At 47.2% G+C, this 18501-nt stretch overlaps 1 protein-coding gene across 9 annotated transcripts in view; it reads left to right on the forward strand.

The window, feature by feature from the left end:
• Positions 1 to 14995, forward strand: part of MX1 (MX dynamin like GTPase 1) — a 35749-nt gene extending 20754 nt beyond the window's left edge. For all 9 annotated transcript variants that reach the window (XM_069581339.1, XM_069581393.1, XM_069581366.1 and 6 more), the window contains 7 exons: positions 1551 to 1629; positions 1942 to 2064; positions 2454 to 2595; positions 6291 to 6449; positions 9758 to 9834; positions 11147 to 11386; positions 14385 to 14995. In XM_069581339.1, the coding sequence (XP_069437440.1) occupies positions 1551 to 1629; positions 1942 to 2064; positions 2454 to 2595; positions 6291 to 6449; positions 9758 to 9834; positions 11147 to 11386; positions 14385 to 14615 (1051 nt within the window). In that variant the 3' untranslated portion in view covers positions 14616 to 14995. The remainder of the gene's footprint in view (positions 1 to 1550; positions 1630 to 1941; positions 2065 to 2453; positions 2596 to 6290; positions 6450 to 9757; positions 9835 to 11146; positions 11387 to 14384) is intronic.
• The last annotated feature ends 3506 nt before the right edge of the window (positions 14996 to 18501 follow it).

Consider the following 18501-nt stretch of genomic DNA (forward strand, 5'->3'; position numbering starts at 1 on the left):
GATCACAGGGCTAGCAACCATTATAGTGCTGTGCCAAGGAGATGCCAATAAAAAGATCCTTCCAAGATGTTGAGAAAAAAGGGACACATTCACTGAGATCCCTTGTGTGTGCACATGTGTATGTGGGGGGAGACACATGTCCTTTGTAAACATTATCATATTGGATGTTCCCAGAAGCTTGCAGAGACATATAATTCAGAAGAGATCCTTGCAGTCCTATGTTCATAGCAGCGTTATTCACAATTCTAAAACAAACAAACAAACAAAAAAACATGGAAGCAAGCTGAGTGACCACTGATAGATAAACACAATGTTTATCCAAAATGGATTTAAAAAATTCCATCCACACAGTGGAATAGTATTTGGCCTTAGAAAGGAAGAAAATTCTAGCACTTGCTATAACACGGCTGTACCCCGAGGGCACTATGCTCAGTGAAATAAGCCAGTCATGAAAAGACAAACACTGTGTAATTCCTCTTATACAAGGTCCCTAAAGGGGTCAAAACATAGAGACAGGACCTGGGGGAGGGGTTGGGGAGCTGCTTAATGGAAACAGAGTTTCAGGTGGGGAAGATGAGCTGTTTCTGGAGGTAGATGGTGGTGAAGGTTACACATCAATGTAATTGTACTTAATACCGCTGAATGTGTGCCTACAGGCCTCCCAAGTGGCACTCACCACTTGTGAGTAAAGAACTCACTTGCCAGTGCAGGAGATGCAGGTTTGATCCCTGGGTCAGGAAGATCCCCTGGAGGAGGGCATGGCAACCCACTCTAGTATTCCCACCTGGAGAATCCCATGGACAGAGGAGCCTGGTTGGGCTACCTTCCATGGGGTTACAAAGAGTCAGATATAACTGAAGTGACTTAGCTCACACATGTGCACTTACAAATTATTAAAGTGGTGAATTTTATGTATATTTTCCCACAATTAAAAAATTCGACAGGTACAGAAGCTAAAACTTAGGTATGAGTGTCCTCTTGCAAAGATATGTGTGAACTCATGTTTCCTGGCTGCCCTTCATCTTAAAAAGTCCTTTAACATGTGGAAAACTGTGTAGTAACTCACTCTACAAACACATATTTGGAAAGAGTGAGAGGAAGGCTTGGTCTCCTTCCCCAAGCAGCTCATGGTTTCAATTGTCATTTTGGAGAAGTGTGGGTCCCCCAGTTCAGGCTTCATCCATGCACCTGTGTAAATATCTGTCAATATATGTTCATGAAGCCCAATACCAATATGCACTGCGTATTCAGGAGGGTATGTGCATGTTATGGAAACATACCTCTAGGTGATATGTGAACTTTTATAAAGACCATTTGTAGTCAGGTGTCATAAGACACATTTACTTTATCAGCTGGAAGGGATCATTCTATACCATTTCCGAAATATGCAACGTTACAAAAATTCAGTCGTGATTCTGTGTGGTCCAGTTGCAGGACATGCCGTCCAGTGGGAAGTAACTGCACTTGCTTTGGCTTTCCCCAGCAACAGAGAGCCAACCTGTGTTTCCTGGCTAGACCCAGGTGGACAGGAACATTGTCTTCTCTTGCAGGGACCTTCTGGAGGAAGGGAGGGCCACTATCCCCTGCCTGGCAGAAAGACTCACCAATGAACTCATCATGCACATTTGTGTAAGTGCACACAGAGCTGAGCAGAGTCTTGCATGTGCAAAGCTAACCCATGTCCTCACACATGGATCACCTGGACATCTTGTGAAGATGTGGGCTCAGATTCAGGGGGTGTGGATGTGGCCTGGGATGCTCCCACGGGTGTGGCTATTGCCTGTCAGAGGATCACGTGCTGAGTGGGATGCTGATAAACTACCCACCCGGCCTAATTAAACATGAGCGTCTTGCAGGCGCTGGCCTAACCCTAGCCCTTCCCCATCGCCAACCGCAGCTCGTTCCCTGTTCATATTTATGTCTTTCTGTTGTTTTTCTCAGAAAACTCTGCCCCTGTTGGAAAATCAAATAAAGGAGACTCACCAGAGAATAACAGAGGAGTTACAGAAGTATGGCAAGGACATCCCAGAAGAAGAAAGTGAGAAAATGTTCTCTCTGATAGAGGTGAGTACTGCCAGTGGCACCAAGCTGGGGAGCCATACATCACTGTCCACAGGGATTATGGGTGTCACGCTCATCCATCTTCACTTCCCTAAAGCTGATCCAAACTTGTTCTGCCCACTTAGCACCAAAACTGGCCCGGAGTTAGAAAGCGGGCAGGGAGTGGTGGACCACCCCATGCGTGCCACTGGCTCTTCCTCAAGTGCGTCCCTCACTGGGGACCCCCCAGGCAGTGAGGGGAGTTTGGGGTTCTGTGCAGCCCAGGCTTCTTCTCTCCTGTCCTCCCACCTGACCTGAGAGACAGCACAGAGGGACTCATCCATGCACACGACTGCCAAACTACCTTGCTCAGTTTAGAATGTCTCTGCTGATTCTTTTTTCCTTCTTGGCAGAAAATTGATACATTTAATAAAGAGATCATCTCAACAATAGAAGGGGAGGAACTCGTGGGGCAGTATGACTCCCGACTGTTTACCAAAGTACGAGCCGAATTCTGCAAATGGAGTGCTGTGGTTGAGAAAAATTTCGAAAAAGGTGAGTCTGAAGCACCATGGTAAACGCGTCAAGTTGAGCTGAGACCAAGGCTGGGGGAGGTGGGTGATGGCGGTGGTCAAGGACGGCCAGAGTAAGGACTTGGTAGCGTGAAAGCCACATGTGCTCTTTCAAGTCCCTGAACTCTGGCCAGCAAGCATCAGGTTCAGGTTTCAGAGGACACCTGGAGAGAAGATGCAGATTCAATGGCCCACGCCAATCACGACTCTTAGAATAGTCAGTTTCCCCTCAACAGTGAGCAGGTGAGCCTGCGACGTATGTCATGCCCTTTGTGTTCCCAGTGGTGCTGCCCCTGAAATAAGCCAGTGGTTAATCCACTGAGGCCTTGACACCTGGCGTGTCCTGTGATGGATCTTCTGGTCACTGTTTCGCTGCCCAGTCATCCGGTGCTGTAGTCATCTGTAGCCTGCCAGGCTCTTCGGTCCATGGGATTTCCCAGGCAAGACTAATGGAATGGGTTGCCATTTCCTCCTCCAGGGGACCCTCCCAACCCAGGGATCAAACCCGTGTCTCCAGGTTGGCAGGTGGATTCTTCACCACTGTGCTACCTGGGACGCCCTTACGGCTGCAGTGTTGGAAAGAAAATACAACAGCATCTTGCATCATCACATCCTCCGGAGTCAGAAAATGTGATCTGAACTTTATTATTTTTTTTTACTATTTTAAGAACCCTAAACTAAATCATATATTGACCAATGAGAAAACTGCAGCAGCTGAGGGAACTTTCAATTGGCTTTTATTCCAACAATCTGATGGTGGAGGGGGGCAGTAGGCGATGGTGGTGGTTTCATGATTTATTTAAACTGAGCAGAGGTTCAGACTGACAGTCCTCCTTGGCTTTGAATAATGAACAGGGGGAGAGAAATCAAGGGAGTTTCTACTTAATTCAGAGGCCGCACCTTTATTCCCTGGCAGAGGGCACAGAGGGCGGTGTAGGATGTGAACCTTAGGGACCAAAGTCCAGGACACTCATTCCTGGGGTGCTCGCTTGTCACGTGTCCGCAGTCTTTGTGCCACTTGTTGCTAGTGCTCAGTTGCTTGGTCGTGTCCGACTCTGCAACCCCATGGACTGCAATACACCAGGCTCCTCTGTCCTTCGCAATCTCCCAGAGTTTGCGCAAACTCGTGTCCACTGAGTCTGTGATGCCACCCAGCCAGCTCGTCCTCTGTCACCCCCTGGTGCCGCTTACAGAAGCCAAGTCCTTGAGCAGAGAGTTGTACACCTGCTGTGCAGTCTGTTCTTTTGTCGGGGAGGGGGAGCACCATGCTAACCCCTTTCAAAGAAAACACCAGTCTTTGGCTTCCGGAAGCTCCCTCATGGCATTGCCTAGCCAGGTTTTTACGGAAACAGTGCTTATGGCAGACAGCCTGTGAGAAAAATGGCTCATTTTTTAAAATGATAAATTCCTCCCAACAAATGATCAGTTCCATATCACTGAGTGTCCAAAAGTAAGAATTAATTTGGACCCCTAATGCACCTCCTATCCAAAAATAAACTCAAAATGGATCAAAAACCAAAGTGTACAAGCCAAAACTATAAAACTCTTAGAAGAAAGCATAGGTTTAAAACTTTGTGCCCTTGGGATTAGGTAGCGGTCTCTTTACCTAGGACACCTGAAGCAGAAGCAACACAGGGAAAAAATGATATGCTGGATTTCATCAAAATTTAAAACTTGTGTGCATATCAAAAAACACTATCCAGGAGCACAATCAAGAAAGTGAAGACATTCCTCAGAATTGGAGAAAGTATTTAAAAATCATGTATATGATAAGGGTCTAGTCTTTATAGGACTTCACTTCCCAGGTGGTGCTAGTGGTAAAGAACCTGCCTGGCAATGCAAGAGACCTAAAAGCTGTGGGTTTGATCCCTGGTTCTGGAAGATCCCCTGGAGAAGGAAATGGCAACCCACTTCAGTATTCTTGCCTGGAAAATCCCCTAGAGAGGAGCCTGGTGGGCTATAGTCCATAGAGTCACAAAGAGCTGGACACAACTAAAGTGACTTAGTACTCACTCACTAGTATTTGCAATATGTAAAGAACTCTTACAGCTCAACAACAAGAAGAGAAATAACTCAATTTAAAGGTGGACAAAGGGTTGGAATAGACATTCCACAAAAAAAAAAGAAAAAAGATACAGGTATAGCTAATAAGATTGTCTTCCCAGTGGCTCAGTGGTAAAGAATATGCCTGCCAATGCAGGAGACATGAGTTTCCTCCCTGGGTTGGGAAGATCCAGTGGAGGAGAAATGGCAGCCCACTCCAGACAGTGTCCAACCCTGGACAGAGGAGCCTCGGGGGCTGCAGTCCATGACGTGGCGAAGAGTCAGACACAACTGAGGACGCACACACACATGGCTAATAAGCACGTGACAAGATGCACAATATTGTTAGCCATCAGAAATGCAAGTTAAATCCCATCTCACACGTACTAGAGTGGCTCTTATGCTAAGTGGAAGAAGTGAGACACAAAAGGCCACAGGACGTACAATTCCATTTACATGAAATGCTCAAAACAGGCAAGTCCATAGAAATAGAAAGTGGATTAGTGGTCTCAGGGGCTGGGTGGAGGGAATGGGGAGTGAGTGCTGATGGGGCTCCCTGGGGTGGTGGAAATGCTTGAGAATTAGATAGTGGTGATGTTTGCACCACTTTGTGAATATACTAAATGTATACTTTAATAATGGTGAATTTATGGCATGCCAATTAAATCTTAATTTTTTAAAATGCCTTTCAGAAAGTATCTCCTGACCAAAAGAGAGTAACCGGGCTACTATCCCGGGTTAGTTCTTCAAAAAGAAGGAAACTTAGTCCTTCTGAATCATCCTCTCCCCACCCCATGAAGGAGGTTCTTCACACCCTAGTTTGTTTAGAGTAAAAAGAATTCTAAGAATATAGAAAAAAAATTAAGTGCTTTATGTGGTAAACAGTGATAACATATCACATTAATAATCCAACTGTATTATCCCTCTGGTTTATAAATACGTTTTACTGCTGCTGTAACCTGGGAATATATGCTGAATCACTGACTTCAACTGGCGTTATGATCATTTCTTTATTTTTTTTAAGTGAGTCCACCTTGAGCGGCACATGGGATCCTAGTTCCCCGGCCAGGGATCAAACCCTCGCCCCCTGCACTATGCCCACAGGGCCCTAACCACCAGGAAAGTCCCCATTTCTATTTTTTAAAGTGTCTGCAGGTCATAGTATTCTATGATATAATTTTCTTTACAAAATCAAATTTGATTTCCCAAATTTCCTACTCAAGTTACCTTTTCCCGAATATGTCTTGGGACTTCCCCAGTGGTCCAGTGGTTAAGACTGGAGTCCAGTGAACCAGGGGGCCCTGGTTCAGTTCCTGGTCAAGGAACTAAGATCCCACGTGCTGTGGTGTGCAGCCAAAATTTTTTTAAAATTCTGTCTTAGTAAGTTTCTGCATTTGCTAGTTTTCAGTGTCCTTCCCTGGCTTTACACGTGCCATCTTGAGATGACTAAGGACAGTTATCTGAAAATCTGTTTCTTTATTGCAATCCTTGCATCTTTTTCAATTTGAAAATCAGATTTGATTTTTTTTGTCTTGCTCCTCTGTATTTTTAGGAAGGTCAGGATGCTGCTGTGTTCAGCCAAACCAGCAAGGTTATTTCTGCAAAATAATTCAGAGCTATCCTTTCCTTCTGTAGGTCATGAAGCCATACGTAAAGAAATAAAGCAATTTGAAAATCGGTATCGTGGCAGAGAGTTGCCAGGGTTTGTGAATTACAAGACATTTGAGATCATCATAAAAAAGCAGGTCATAGTTCTGGAAGAGCCTGCTGTGGACATGCTGCACACGGTGACAGGTGGGTTCTTGGTTTTACTTTAGGCATTTTATCAATATTTCTAGGACAGGGTCAAACACCCTGCTGGGGTGTTTTCCAACACAAGCAACCCAACCAGTCTTCTCCAGACTCTAATGGGTGTCCAACAATTCATTCCCCTTCTGACACTAACTGCCTGGAGTTTGCACAGGGCTCAAACTGTGCAAGGCTCAGCTCACAAGACCTGCCTCTGGATGGCAGCTCCGTTCTGAAACTCCTGTATTGCTGAGTGACCAGCTATAAGTCACAGTGCCCACCACCCACTCCTGGGGTTCCATACTCAGCTGGAACAGCTCACAGAACTCAGGAGCATGCTCTACTTTACTGGTTTGCTATAAAGGATTTGCTTACCTTTACCAGTTTATTAGTGGCGTTTCCCGGGTGGCTCAGTGGTAAGGAATCTGCCTGCCAATGCAGGAGCTGCAAAAGACACAGGGCTTCCATCTCAGGGTCGGGAAGGTCGCCTGGAGAAGGGAATGGCAACCCACTCCAGTATTCTTGCCTGGAGAATCCCATGGGCAGAGGATCCTGGCAGAGTACAGTCCTGGGGTCACAAAGAATGGGACAAGACTGAGTGAGCACACGCACGCACCAGTTTCCTGGTGTTGGATATGAAAGACTGCAAGTTTGCAACGAAAGTTTGCAAATGAACGATATGCATAATGCGTGATGTGGGCGGGTCACAGATGCTTCTGTCAGAGGAGTGGTGAGGGCGGGACTACCCTTTTGGCATGTGGTCATGTTCACCAGCCTGGCTATCTTTGAGCCCAGTCATTAGGGTTTTTATGAAGGTATAATCAATTATACAGCTTCCCTGGTGGCTCGGATGGCAGAGTCTGCTTGCAATGAGGGTGACCTGGGTTCGATCCCAGCATTGGGAAGATCCCCTTGAGAAGGGAATGGCAACCCATTTCAGTATTCCTGACTGAAGAATTCCATGGACAGAGGAGCCCCGAGGGCTACAGTCCGTGGGGTCACAAAGAGTCAGACATAACTGAGCTATCAACACACACACCCACACCCACACACATAAAATCAATTATCCCATGGAAGCATAATCAATTTTTAATCCAATCTCCAGCCTGTCCCCTAGCCCCTAGAAGTTGGGGAGAAGGCGGAAGCTGGGTTGGAAGTTCCAGGCTTCTAATCAAAGGCTTGGTCTTTTGGTGACCAGCCCCATCACGAAGCTGTCTAGTGCCACCTCGTTAGAACAAGTGATGCAAAAAAAAAAAAAAAGAAAGAAAAAAAAGAACAAGCGATGCTCCTGTAACCCAGGATATTCTAAAGGGTTTAGGAGCTCTGTTTTAGGAACTAGGGACAAGAACCAGATGTATGTTTCTTATCATACCTCACCTCCCTCTACTCCACCACTTTGCATACTTCACAATCTCAAAACACTATTGTTTATTCGAAATCTCTGAGAAGTAAGGTTAACTAAACAGCTGTACACGATGGGAGTGGGCTGAGCCTCTAAAGTGCGGCATAAACCTGAGACGGTGTCCCTGTGGTCACGTGCCAATTGCAAGCCACACCGGCACTCCAGAGGAGAGGCACAGTCCCTCACAGTACTCACCACCCCTTCTCCTCGAGGATCTTCACTTCCCGGATTCCTATTTACTGCTCTGAGCTTACTGCATCTCTTCTCTGTCGTCTCCTTGGCCGACACCCTCCTCACTCAGGCTTCAACTGTGTCTCATTTTAGCATCGAGTCATAATCTTGAGGATCCGTGAACTCGTAGGGGTGAAGGGAGGACAGCCTTTGCACAGTTGATAAGACATGTATTTCTTCTTTTTTTACTTTGACCTTTTATTTATTTTTCGCCGCTCAGGGTCTTCCTTGCTGTGCGCAGTCTTTCTCAGTTGCGGCAAGCGGGGGCTCCTCTCTGGTTGCCGTGAATGGGCTTCTCATTTCGGTGGCTTCTCTAGTTGAGGAGCGCGGGCTCAAGGGCCTGTGGGCTTCCGTAGGTGCAGCACGTGGGCTCAGTAAGCGGCTCGTGGGCCCTAGTGGTTGTGGTGTATAGGTTTAATTTCTCCTCAGCTTGTGGGATCTTCCTGGACCAGGGATCGAACTTGCGTCCCCTGCGTTGGCAGGCAGACTCTTGTGCACTGAGCCACCAGGGCAGTGCAAGTGGCTTCCCTGGTGTTTCTAGTTCAATTTTATCTTCGGGCTTAATAACTATAAACCCAAATCTGCAATTGTGTCTTGTTGATCAATTGTGCATTCTTCCTTCAGTCCTGAAGAAAATTCTTGTGTAATATGTCAAGGCTTTCTGAAAATTCTTCAGAAAATGTTAAAAAGTCTATATATTTATATACCTATTTCTGTTTAGAAAAATATGATATGTAGCCAAAAATGTGATATGTATGCTATGATTTCCAAGCATAGCAGCCAGTGGTTAGCACTGGTCTAGTGGTTAGGACCGGAGAAGGCAATGGCACCCCACTCCAGTACTCTTGCCTGGAAAATCCCATGGACGGAGGAGCCTGGTAGTCTGCAGTCCATGGGGTCGCTGAGAGTCGGACACGACTGAGCGACTTCACTTTCACTTTTCACTTTCATGCATTGGAGAAGGAAAGGGCACCCCACTCCAGTGTTCTTGCCTGGAGAATCCCAGGGACAGTGGAGCCTGGTGGGCTGCCATCTGTGGGGTCACACAGAGTCAGACACGACTGAAGCGACTTAGCAGCAGCAGCAGTAGTGGTTAGGACTCTGCACTTCCACTACAGGGGTGAGGATTCACTTCCTGGTCAGTGAACTAAGATCCCACATGCCTCACAGTGTGGCCAAAATAAAATTTCCAAGCATAAAGATACTGTACATCACACTAAGATAACATTCTGTGAGGAAGTCAAGTGGAAATATGAGTTTCAAAAATAAAATGAAATAATGTAAGTTTTCTGATTGAAATGAGTTTGTTCACCTATTGCTTTCAAATGGATAACAGAGCTATTTTGATTCCATTGATGTATTTTAAAAAGCGATGTGTTTTACTATAAATATTAATATATTTATAATAACAGAAATTGCATTCTTTGCAACTATTTATACTTGGGATGAAAATGTAAACATCAGATAAATATTTCAGGGGACATTTAGATGTTTAAAATTCCTCCAGGATGTTTTTGAGTAAAAAAGCACACCTTCTTTCTTCAGAAAGAAAGAGAAGATTGGGGGTGGGGAAGAGGGAGGCAGGGAACTGTTTCTGCTGTTTTATCCTCTTATATTTTGCAGTTTATGAAGTCATGGGTCCTTCCAGCAAGACTGGACTTCTCTCTCTTTCTTTCACCAGATATAATCCGGAATACCTTCACAGAAGTTTCAGGAAAACACTTTAGTGAATTTTTCAACCTCCACCGAACTGCCAAGGTAAAACTGACCATTAAGTTACTTTAAAAAAAAAAAAATGTAGGCCTGACACTAGAAAATAGATTTCTTAGATTAAGACTATTCAACCTTTATTAGTCAAGATCAATAATGAATTTAAGATATGAGCAGTGATGTCTCGTTAAAGGCAGTAAGAGGGAAAGAAAGAGAAAGAATTCAGAAGGAAAATATTTAGTCACAGGAACAGAGGAAAGCCATAGTAAGTGTGGAACCCTGTTACAGCTGAAGAGAATGATACTGACTCTGGAAACTCATCGAGGAAACCAAATAGGACAGACTCGTCCAATCTAGGAACAGGGGCCCCCCCTTGTCCTGGCTTGGGCTGCATAGCTAATACCACTGCAGACACTGAATATTTCTCATAGTCCAGGAGACTGGAATCCCAGATGGAGGTGCTGGTGGCCTTCTCATTGGCGTCTTCACGAGACAGAAGGCCGGGGGCAGAGGTAGAGAGAGAGCTCCCTGGGGTCTCTTCTCAGAGGGACACTAACCCATTTGTGGGGACCCCACCCTCATGACCTAATTACCTCCCAAAGACCCCCATCTCCAAATGCCATCCTGTTGAGGATTAGGCTTTCAATGTACAAATCTGGTGGGGACACCAACCTTAGCCCCAGCACCCAGCAGAGATGGGAAGACTGGCTCTGCCTTTTGCAAGCCAGAGGTCTTGGGGCTTCTTAACCTGCCTGGACCTCTGATTCCTCATCTACAGACTAGGACTAAGAGTGCCCTCTTATTCAGAAGGAACACAGAGAAGAAGATTTAGGACCACACTTGGCATCACACTCTTCCATTCAGTGAAGCCAGGGGGTCCAGGTAACTTTGTGTGTGAAGAGTCCCCTCTTTGACTTTCTGGCAGCCAGTTCCTCTAAACTCCAGGAACATGAAATATGTGGAATTTGACTGATGGAATCTGGCTCCCATCTTATCCCTGTGAGCTCTCTGGTAGAAAAATATTTCTCCTCCTCAGATGGAAAAGTCTGTAAAAGGGAAAAGGAAAAAAGCTGGATATCAGGCCTGAGAACAGAGCCCATGCAGGTTCCCAGGCCCTGGGGATGCAAGGTCTGGTCATCTGTGTGGCTCAGGCTTCCTGGGAAATTCTGACCCTCAGCCAGAATGGGAAGTCCCACTCCCTGCCCAGAGAAGCTATTGTGGGGACAGAGGCTGCTCCAAAGCCACCAGCTCTTTTCTAGATGGCACCTGCTCCGGGTGGCCTTTGCAGTGGAGCTATCTTCCTGTGACCCAGTGATTTGTTTCTAGATGGAAATTCTGTTGTGTTTCTCTTTTGCTATAGTCCAAAATTGAAGACATTCGGTTAGAACAAGAAAATGAAGCTGAGAAATCCATCCGACTACATTTCCAAATGGAGCAGTTGGTCTACTGCCAGGACCAGGTGTACCGACGTGCTTTGCAACAGGTCAGAGAGAAGGAGGCAGAAGAAGAAAAGAAAAAAAAATCAAACCATTATTACCAATCTGAGGACTCAGAGCCCTCCACAGCTGAGATCTTTCAACACCTGATGGCGTACCACCAGGTGAGTCTGCTAGTCTTGGGACAGTGCTTCTCATCCATTCTCTGTCTCTGAGAATGAAGAGCCTGTCTGTTCAGTCTTGTCTCTGTAAGGGAACCACCAGCCCCATCTTTCAGCCCTTGGTAAGCTTCTGTAGGAGCAATTCAATCAGACATGAGAAGGTTGTTACTTAGAGCCATTTGCATCTGGTTTGGGCTGGCTGCGTGGCCCCAGTCGAGTTATTTAACCTCTCTGAGCCTTAGCTTTCCTCTTTAAAAGGAGGCAAAATGGCTACCTCCTCCCAGGGTTCTTGTGAATATTCAGCAGGAGGAGTGTAGAAGGCAGTGACCTCTGGCCCTTGGAGAAGCTGCTGCTCATAGAGACTTGTACTTTGATTGCTACCCTACATTTTGGGCTTCCCAGGTGACACTAGTGGTAAAGAACCCACCTGCCATTGCAGGAGATGTAAGAGACGTGGGTTCAATACCTGGGTCAGGAAGATATCCTGGAGGAGGGCATGGCAACCTATTCTAGAATTCTTTCCTGGAGAATCCCAAGGACAGGGGAGCCTGGCAGGCTGCATTTCATAGGGTTTCACAAGAGTTGGACGTGACTGAGCAATGCAGCACATGCACCTTACGTTTCAAATAACTTGAGGGTCCATCTAATTCATCTGGGGAAGGATGTGTAACTCAGAGCCCGGGGGGATGTGAAAGTCTGGACAGGAAGACAAATGGCAACCTCCTGGTTTACCAGATGTCTCCATCACTTTAGGCAGAGTTTCCCACACCAACCATGCTCACCCATCTCCAGGACCTTCCGGAGATGCAGATGTGGTGGGGTGGGGGCAGGTCTGAGATGGGGCACAATTCTGCATGACTGACGGGCTCCCAGAGGATGCCATGCTGCTGGATGGGGATACACTCTGAGCAACAAAGCTCAAACGGTCAGATTCTGCAGACCTTGGGATGTGCACGGGTGTGTGTGAAGCCAGTAAAGGGCAAGGCGAGGGCAGCCCTGTGCCCCCTTGGTTTCTCCTGCAGCCAAGCTCACCCCCCAGTGCTGCCTGGCAGAACCTTTGAGAGTGAGCAATACACACACACACACACACACACACACACACATATTAAAGCCTCCACCTGATTGGGTGAGGCCCACCTGATTGGGTGAGGCCCACCCACATTCTTGAGGATGATCTTGTTTACTTATTTAAAATTGACTGACTGGAGCTATTAACCACATCTACAAAATATCTCCACAGAGATACCTAGATGAGAGTTCCATTGAATAAGTGGGTCTACAACCCAGTCAAGCTGACACATGAAACTGACCATTATATCTGGGGAATGGCTAGGGCTTGTTTTATATTGATAAGTATAAACAAAGGAACTGGCTTATACAATTATGAAGGCTGGCTCATCAAGTCCAAGGTAGGTAGGACAAGCCATGCAGAAAGCCAGGCAGGTGCCAGATCTGCAGACCATAAGCCAAAGTCCTTCCTCAGAATTTCTACCTGCAGTGGAGGAGTTGACACCTTTGTGCCTTTAAATTTCCTATCGAAGAACATCAGGGGATGTTCCTTCTTAAATATCCTTTTGGGGAGTCTCAGAAGTGTTTTCAAGTTCTCTTTGTGTAGGTGGTACACACACCTGGAGTTGATTCCTTCTTCTTTTCTCATCTTGTACCTGCTATCAATGAGACTTTTCTTCCATGACATCGCGTTTGTTGATTTCTGCATGTTGTCGTACATTTGTTAACCATGCTGATTCTCTTAAACTGTCTGTGGTGGGTTTACATCTGTTTCTCCTGAGTTTTGCCAACAAACACTCATCCCTCTGCAGACAGCGGTGGTTTCACACTCTCCCTGATCTTTCCAGTTTTTATACCTCAAACTTTTCTTGCCCCATCTGGTGGTCCCTTCAGTGCAACTTGAAACCACAGTAGACCAGCAGACAGCCTTGCCCTGTCCTGACTTTAATGAGAACTCCCTACTTTTCCTATCAAGTATGATCCTCATTGGCTAAAGTCAAGGTGTTAGCAGGGCTGGGTGCCTTCCGGAGGGTCTAGAGGGAGAATCTCTTTCTTTGCCTAGTCCAGCAGCAACAAAGGAAATTAGTCAAGTAAAGCAAATTAATATCGGGTTGGCCAAAAAATTCATTTGGGTGTCTGCCTTTTTTCATTTATGTGATTCCATTTATTCTTTGGATAAATTTTTTTAATAGACCAAAAGGAAGCAGAGGACATGGGTGAGGTGGGAAGGGGGTATTGTCTCAGGAAGGACTCCCTCAGGAAGAGGGAGAAAGGAAAGTTGAAAGTGACTTCCAGCATGCTTAGAACTTTGGAGGGGCTCCCTTCTGTGGCTTTTGATAGCCCACCTCCTTTTATGCTAAATAATTTCAGCCTTGATTTAAAACAAAAAAAGAGGTTATAGAATCTTTTAGGGAGAGTTGTAAATAATTTTAAAATGTAGGGTTTTTTTAAAATTTATTTTTAATTGGAGGATAATTGCTTACAATGTCATGTTGATTTCTGCCATACAACAAGAATCATCTGTAAATACACACATGTCCCCTCCCTCTTGAACCTCCCTCCCATTTCCTCACCCCCATCCTGCCCTCTAGGTCGTCACAGAGTATGGAGTTGAGCTCCATGTGTTATATACCAGCTTTCCATTAGCTATCTGTTTTACACATGGTGACGCATATGTTTAAATGCTGCTCTCAATTCCTCCCACCCACAGACTCTGTCCACAAGCCTGTCCTCTGTACTTTTGTACTCCACGCATTTACCTTCCTAGGGCACATTTTGCCCTCTTCTGTCAGAAGTAACCCTTTAGTGGTCCGGAGAGGCTGGCGGGAGCCCAGAGTCGGGGTTGGTCCCTAGCCTGGTGCTGCCCAGACCACAGAGGATGACCATGCACCCATTGGGTCTGGGTCCCTGCCGGGGTGCCGTGGTGAAGTCAGGGTGTCCTGGCTGCCGCGGCCCCTCACCCTCGTGTGAACTGTGCCTTCCTTCCTCGCAGGAGGTCAGCACCCGCATCTCCAGCCACATCCCCTTGATCATCCAGTTCTTCGTGCTCCGGACGTATGGGGAGCAGCTCAAGAAGAGCATGCTGCAGCTGCTGCAGGACAAGGACCAGTACGACTGGCTGCTGAAGGAGCGCACCGACACCAGAGACAAGAGGAAGTTCCTGAAGGAGCGGCTGGAGCGGCTGTCCCGCGCTCGGCAGCGGCTCGCCAAGTTCCCGGGCTGAACCCGCCCCCCCGCCCAGCCCCGGGTCTCCAGGGAGCAGACCACCACCGACAGCTCCCCTGACGGCCTCATGCCCTTAGCTGCCCGCTTCACAGATGCTTCAGTGGTCAGCCTGCAGCCGGGGTCTCTGCTGTCTCTCAGTGGATAAGCACACTGGCTTTAAACAGCAGGTGATTTCATTCGATGCTTCACGCCCACCCTGCCCCATCCCTGAACTCTCTCCACCCCTCTGTCAGTGATCCCCACACAGCGCTGTAGAAGGGTCATTCCAATGACTGTAATAGCCTTTCACACCCCATGTGTTCGGAACATGAGTGCCACATTTGTGAATGCACACAGAAGCCTATTCCTTCAATTTGTAATACACTTCTTTCTACCAGACATTTCTCTGACACTTTCTTTTCTAATGTTTATTTATTTTATGGTTATGTTGCTCGCACTGGGTCTTCATTGCTGCACTTGGGGTTCCTCTGATTGTGGCGAGTGAGGGCTGCAGCGGGCTTCTTACGGCTGTGGCTTCTCAACTGTGGTGGCTTCTCTTGTGCACGGGCTCCAGGGCACGTGGGCTCAGTAGTTGCGGTGCATGGGCTTCATTGCTCCTAGGCATATGGGATCTTCCCAGATCAGGGATCAAACCTGTGTCTCCTGCGTTGGCAGGTGGATTCTTATCCACTGTGCCATCAGGAAGCCCTCTCTGACACCTTCTTTATTTGGGAGACGTTTGAAAATGACAGCAGGTGGGAATCTGTGGAGCAATCAGTGGACACTAAGGCTGCCCTCTGTACTGGGTCAGGTCAGAAGGAATGGTTGAGCAAAAGAACGTGGTGGGTTATTTATAAGAGGCTAGAAGGGAAATGGGGAATAAAGTTAAAAAAAAAATGGGACAGAAGGTGAAGCAATCGGCATTTTTGTTTATAATGTATGCTGACCAAGCATCCAGGCTGCTTAATTGCTGGCCACCTAGTGTGGAGCTGAAAGGTGAAAGCCTAAGTCGAGAGAGGTCACTGCCCACCCAGGAGGATTTTACAGCAGATGCTGTTCTGGTCTGGGAGGTGAGAAGGCAGAATATTAACCACGTGTTATCCTGAAGGAGCAGTACGGGTCCTGACTGGCCTCCTTGGACTAGGCAGCCATGGGGACATGCAGACACCCAGCCAGAAAGGGAATGGCTGCCTCATGAGCTGTCCATTCACTCCCAGGCCAAGCTAGACAACAGCTTGTTGGAAGAGGTGGACTAGCTGCACTGTCCCTTCCCATCCAGCCCCTGCCCCACCCCACCCCTGGCCCCTTCTGACACTCAGGATTCCACAATCCTCAAAGCGTGGGACAATATAAGAATTTCTGTATGAGGTTATTGTATGGGCTCTGAAATTACTGCAGGTGGTGACTGCAGTCATGAAGTTAAAGGATGGTTGCTCCTTGGAGGAAAAGATATGACCAACCTAGACAGCATTTTAAAAAGCAGAGACATTACTTTGCTGACAAAGGTCCGTATAGTCAAAGCTATGATTTTTCCAGTAGTCACAATGGATGTGAGAGCTGGACCACAGAGAAGGCAGAGTCGAAGAACTGATGCTTTTGACCTGTGGTGTTGGGGAAGGCTCTTGAAGAGTCCCTTGGACAGCAAGGAGATCAAACCAGTCAATCCTAAAGGATATCAGTCCTGAATATTCATTGGAAGGGCTGATGCTGAAGCTGAAGCTCCAATACTTTGGCCACCTGATTGGAAGAGCTAACTCATTAGAAAAGACCCTGATGCTGGGAAAGATTGAAGGGAGGAGGAGAAGGGGACAACAGAGGATGAGATAGTTGGATGGCATCACTGACTCAATGGACATGAGTTTGAGCAGGCTCCAAGAGATGGTGGGGGACAGGGAGGCCTGGTGTGCTGCTCTCCATGACACGACTGAGCAACTGAACAAATGTACGTGAAGGGATGCTCTGAGACTTGGAGCTGCTGCCCCCTCGTGGCTGGCTGAGTAACTGCTCCAGTATCAGGCGTCCCCTAGAATCTGCCTCGACTAGAAACAGAGGTGTCACTGTTGCCAAGGATTCTTCTTTGCTGTTGTTATAGTTTTCCTAGAGATTCCTAGATAGATGGGGGAAGAAAGCCAATAATATTTCAGAGAACAGGAATTTCCTTGGGGGACAAGCCCACTGAGGACTCACAAGGTGCTCACTTTCCTTTCATCAGAAAGAGCAGGTGTCCAGGAAGCCCTCAGATCTGTCCTGACTGGCCATCGATAGGGCAGAAGTACACTGTCTTCCCTCCTATCTGTTGAGGAGTCAAGCAGAGGCAGGTCTGGAGTCCACTCTGTGTGAGTCCATCACTCAGAGGGCAGCGAGGCTCAGGCAAGGGGCTGAACTGCCCCCCATCCTCCAACCCCCATCTCCCCACCCCAGTCCCCCATCTCCTCTGTGAAGGGCAACACCAGGATCAGAGCCTGCCTCTCCAGATTCTGCTGCCGGCTCCACAGCGCCAGCATGAAGGTCCATCAACCTGGGCAGACTAAACTAGAAGAGCAATCAGGCATACTCAGGGACCCTCTCTCCAGGCAAGTCTGGGGCTCAGCTGACCCCAGAGTATGGGGCTGAGTTTGAAGCAGAGCTAGGAGAGGAGCTAGATAACACTGAAGTGACAGAACTAGGAATACAGGGTCTGCTGGCGCTTAATAAATGCTGTGGGAGGGAGTGGGCATAGGAGATCAGGCACAAGTCCAAATGACTTGCTGGTTGCTTGACTATCTTCTAAGATGCTACGGAGCAGCTACTTTTATTAGTTTCCTTCTTAGAGCAAAGACAAAAGCAGCCAGGCAGGAAAGTCCCCACAGTCAGTTACTGTGTTGGAGAAAAGGAATCCAATCCAACTGGTAAACCAGGAAGCCCTAAAAGCAGCTAATGGGGCACTGACATTGGCTTTCCAAGGTTCAGTGGGTCCAAGTGATCAGTGGCTTTTCAGGGGATTATGAGTTCAGGTTCTTTAATCACAGCAAAACGATGGCTCAAACACCAATATTTATGGGGTTAATTCATTTAAAATGAAATAGCTGGTACATTATGGGCTTTCGCAGATGTCCTAGTGGTAAAGAATCTGCCTGCAATGGAGTAGATGTGGGTTTGATATCTGGACGGGGAAGATACCCCAGAGAAGGAAATGACAGCCCACTCCAGTATTCTTCCCTGGAGAATCCCGTGGACAGAGGAGCCTGGTGGGTTGCAGTCCATGGGGTTGCAGAGCCAGAGAAAGCAGGCACAGCTGTACATTAGTGACTTTTTAAAACAAAGAATTGATGTTTTTGAACTGTGGTATTGGAGAAGACTCTTCAAAGTCCCATGGAAAGCAAGGAGATCAAACCAGTCAATCCTAAAGGAAATCAGTCCTGAATATTCATTGGAAGGGCTGATCCTGAAGCTGAAGCTCCAATACTCTGGCCATCTGATGTGAAGAACTGACTCATTGAAAAAGACCCTGATGCTGGGAAAGATTGAAGGCAGGAGAAGGGGATGACAGAGGATGAGATGGTTGGATGGCATCACCGACTCAGTGGACATGGGTTGAGCAAGCTCCGGGAGATGGTGATGGACAGGGAAGCCTGGCATGCTGCAGTTCATGGGGTTGCAAAGAGTTGGACATGACTGAGCGACCAAACTGAACTGAACTACTTTGGAAGTAGCATAAATTGCACATTTTTCTTAAAACACTGGGCACACTGGGAGAAGAGCTCTGGCCTGTACCACATCATACCTCACCCTCTCCATGTCCAGAGCAGAAAAGGACTGTGGTTGTGGGATAGGACTCCAACCGGGAGTATACGTGTGTGTGTGCGGCTCTTCACAAACCAGGTCCAGGGTGAAGCCTTGGTCAGAAGGATAAATTCTCTGAATTT

Source organism: Ovis canadensis, chromosome 1, assembly GCF_042477335.2.
Source record: "Ovis canadensis isolate MfBH-ARS-UI-01 breed Bighorn chromosome 1, ARS-UI_OviCan_v2, whole genome shotgun sequence".
Taxonomy (NCBI): Eukaryota; Metazoa; Chordata; class Mammalia; order Artiodactyla; family Bovidae; genus Ovis; species Ovis canadensis.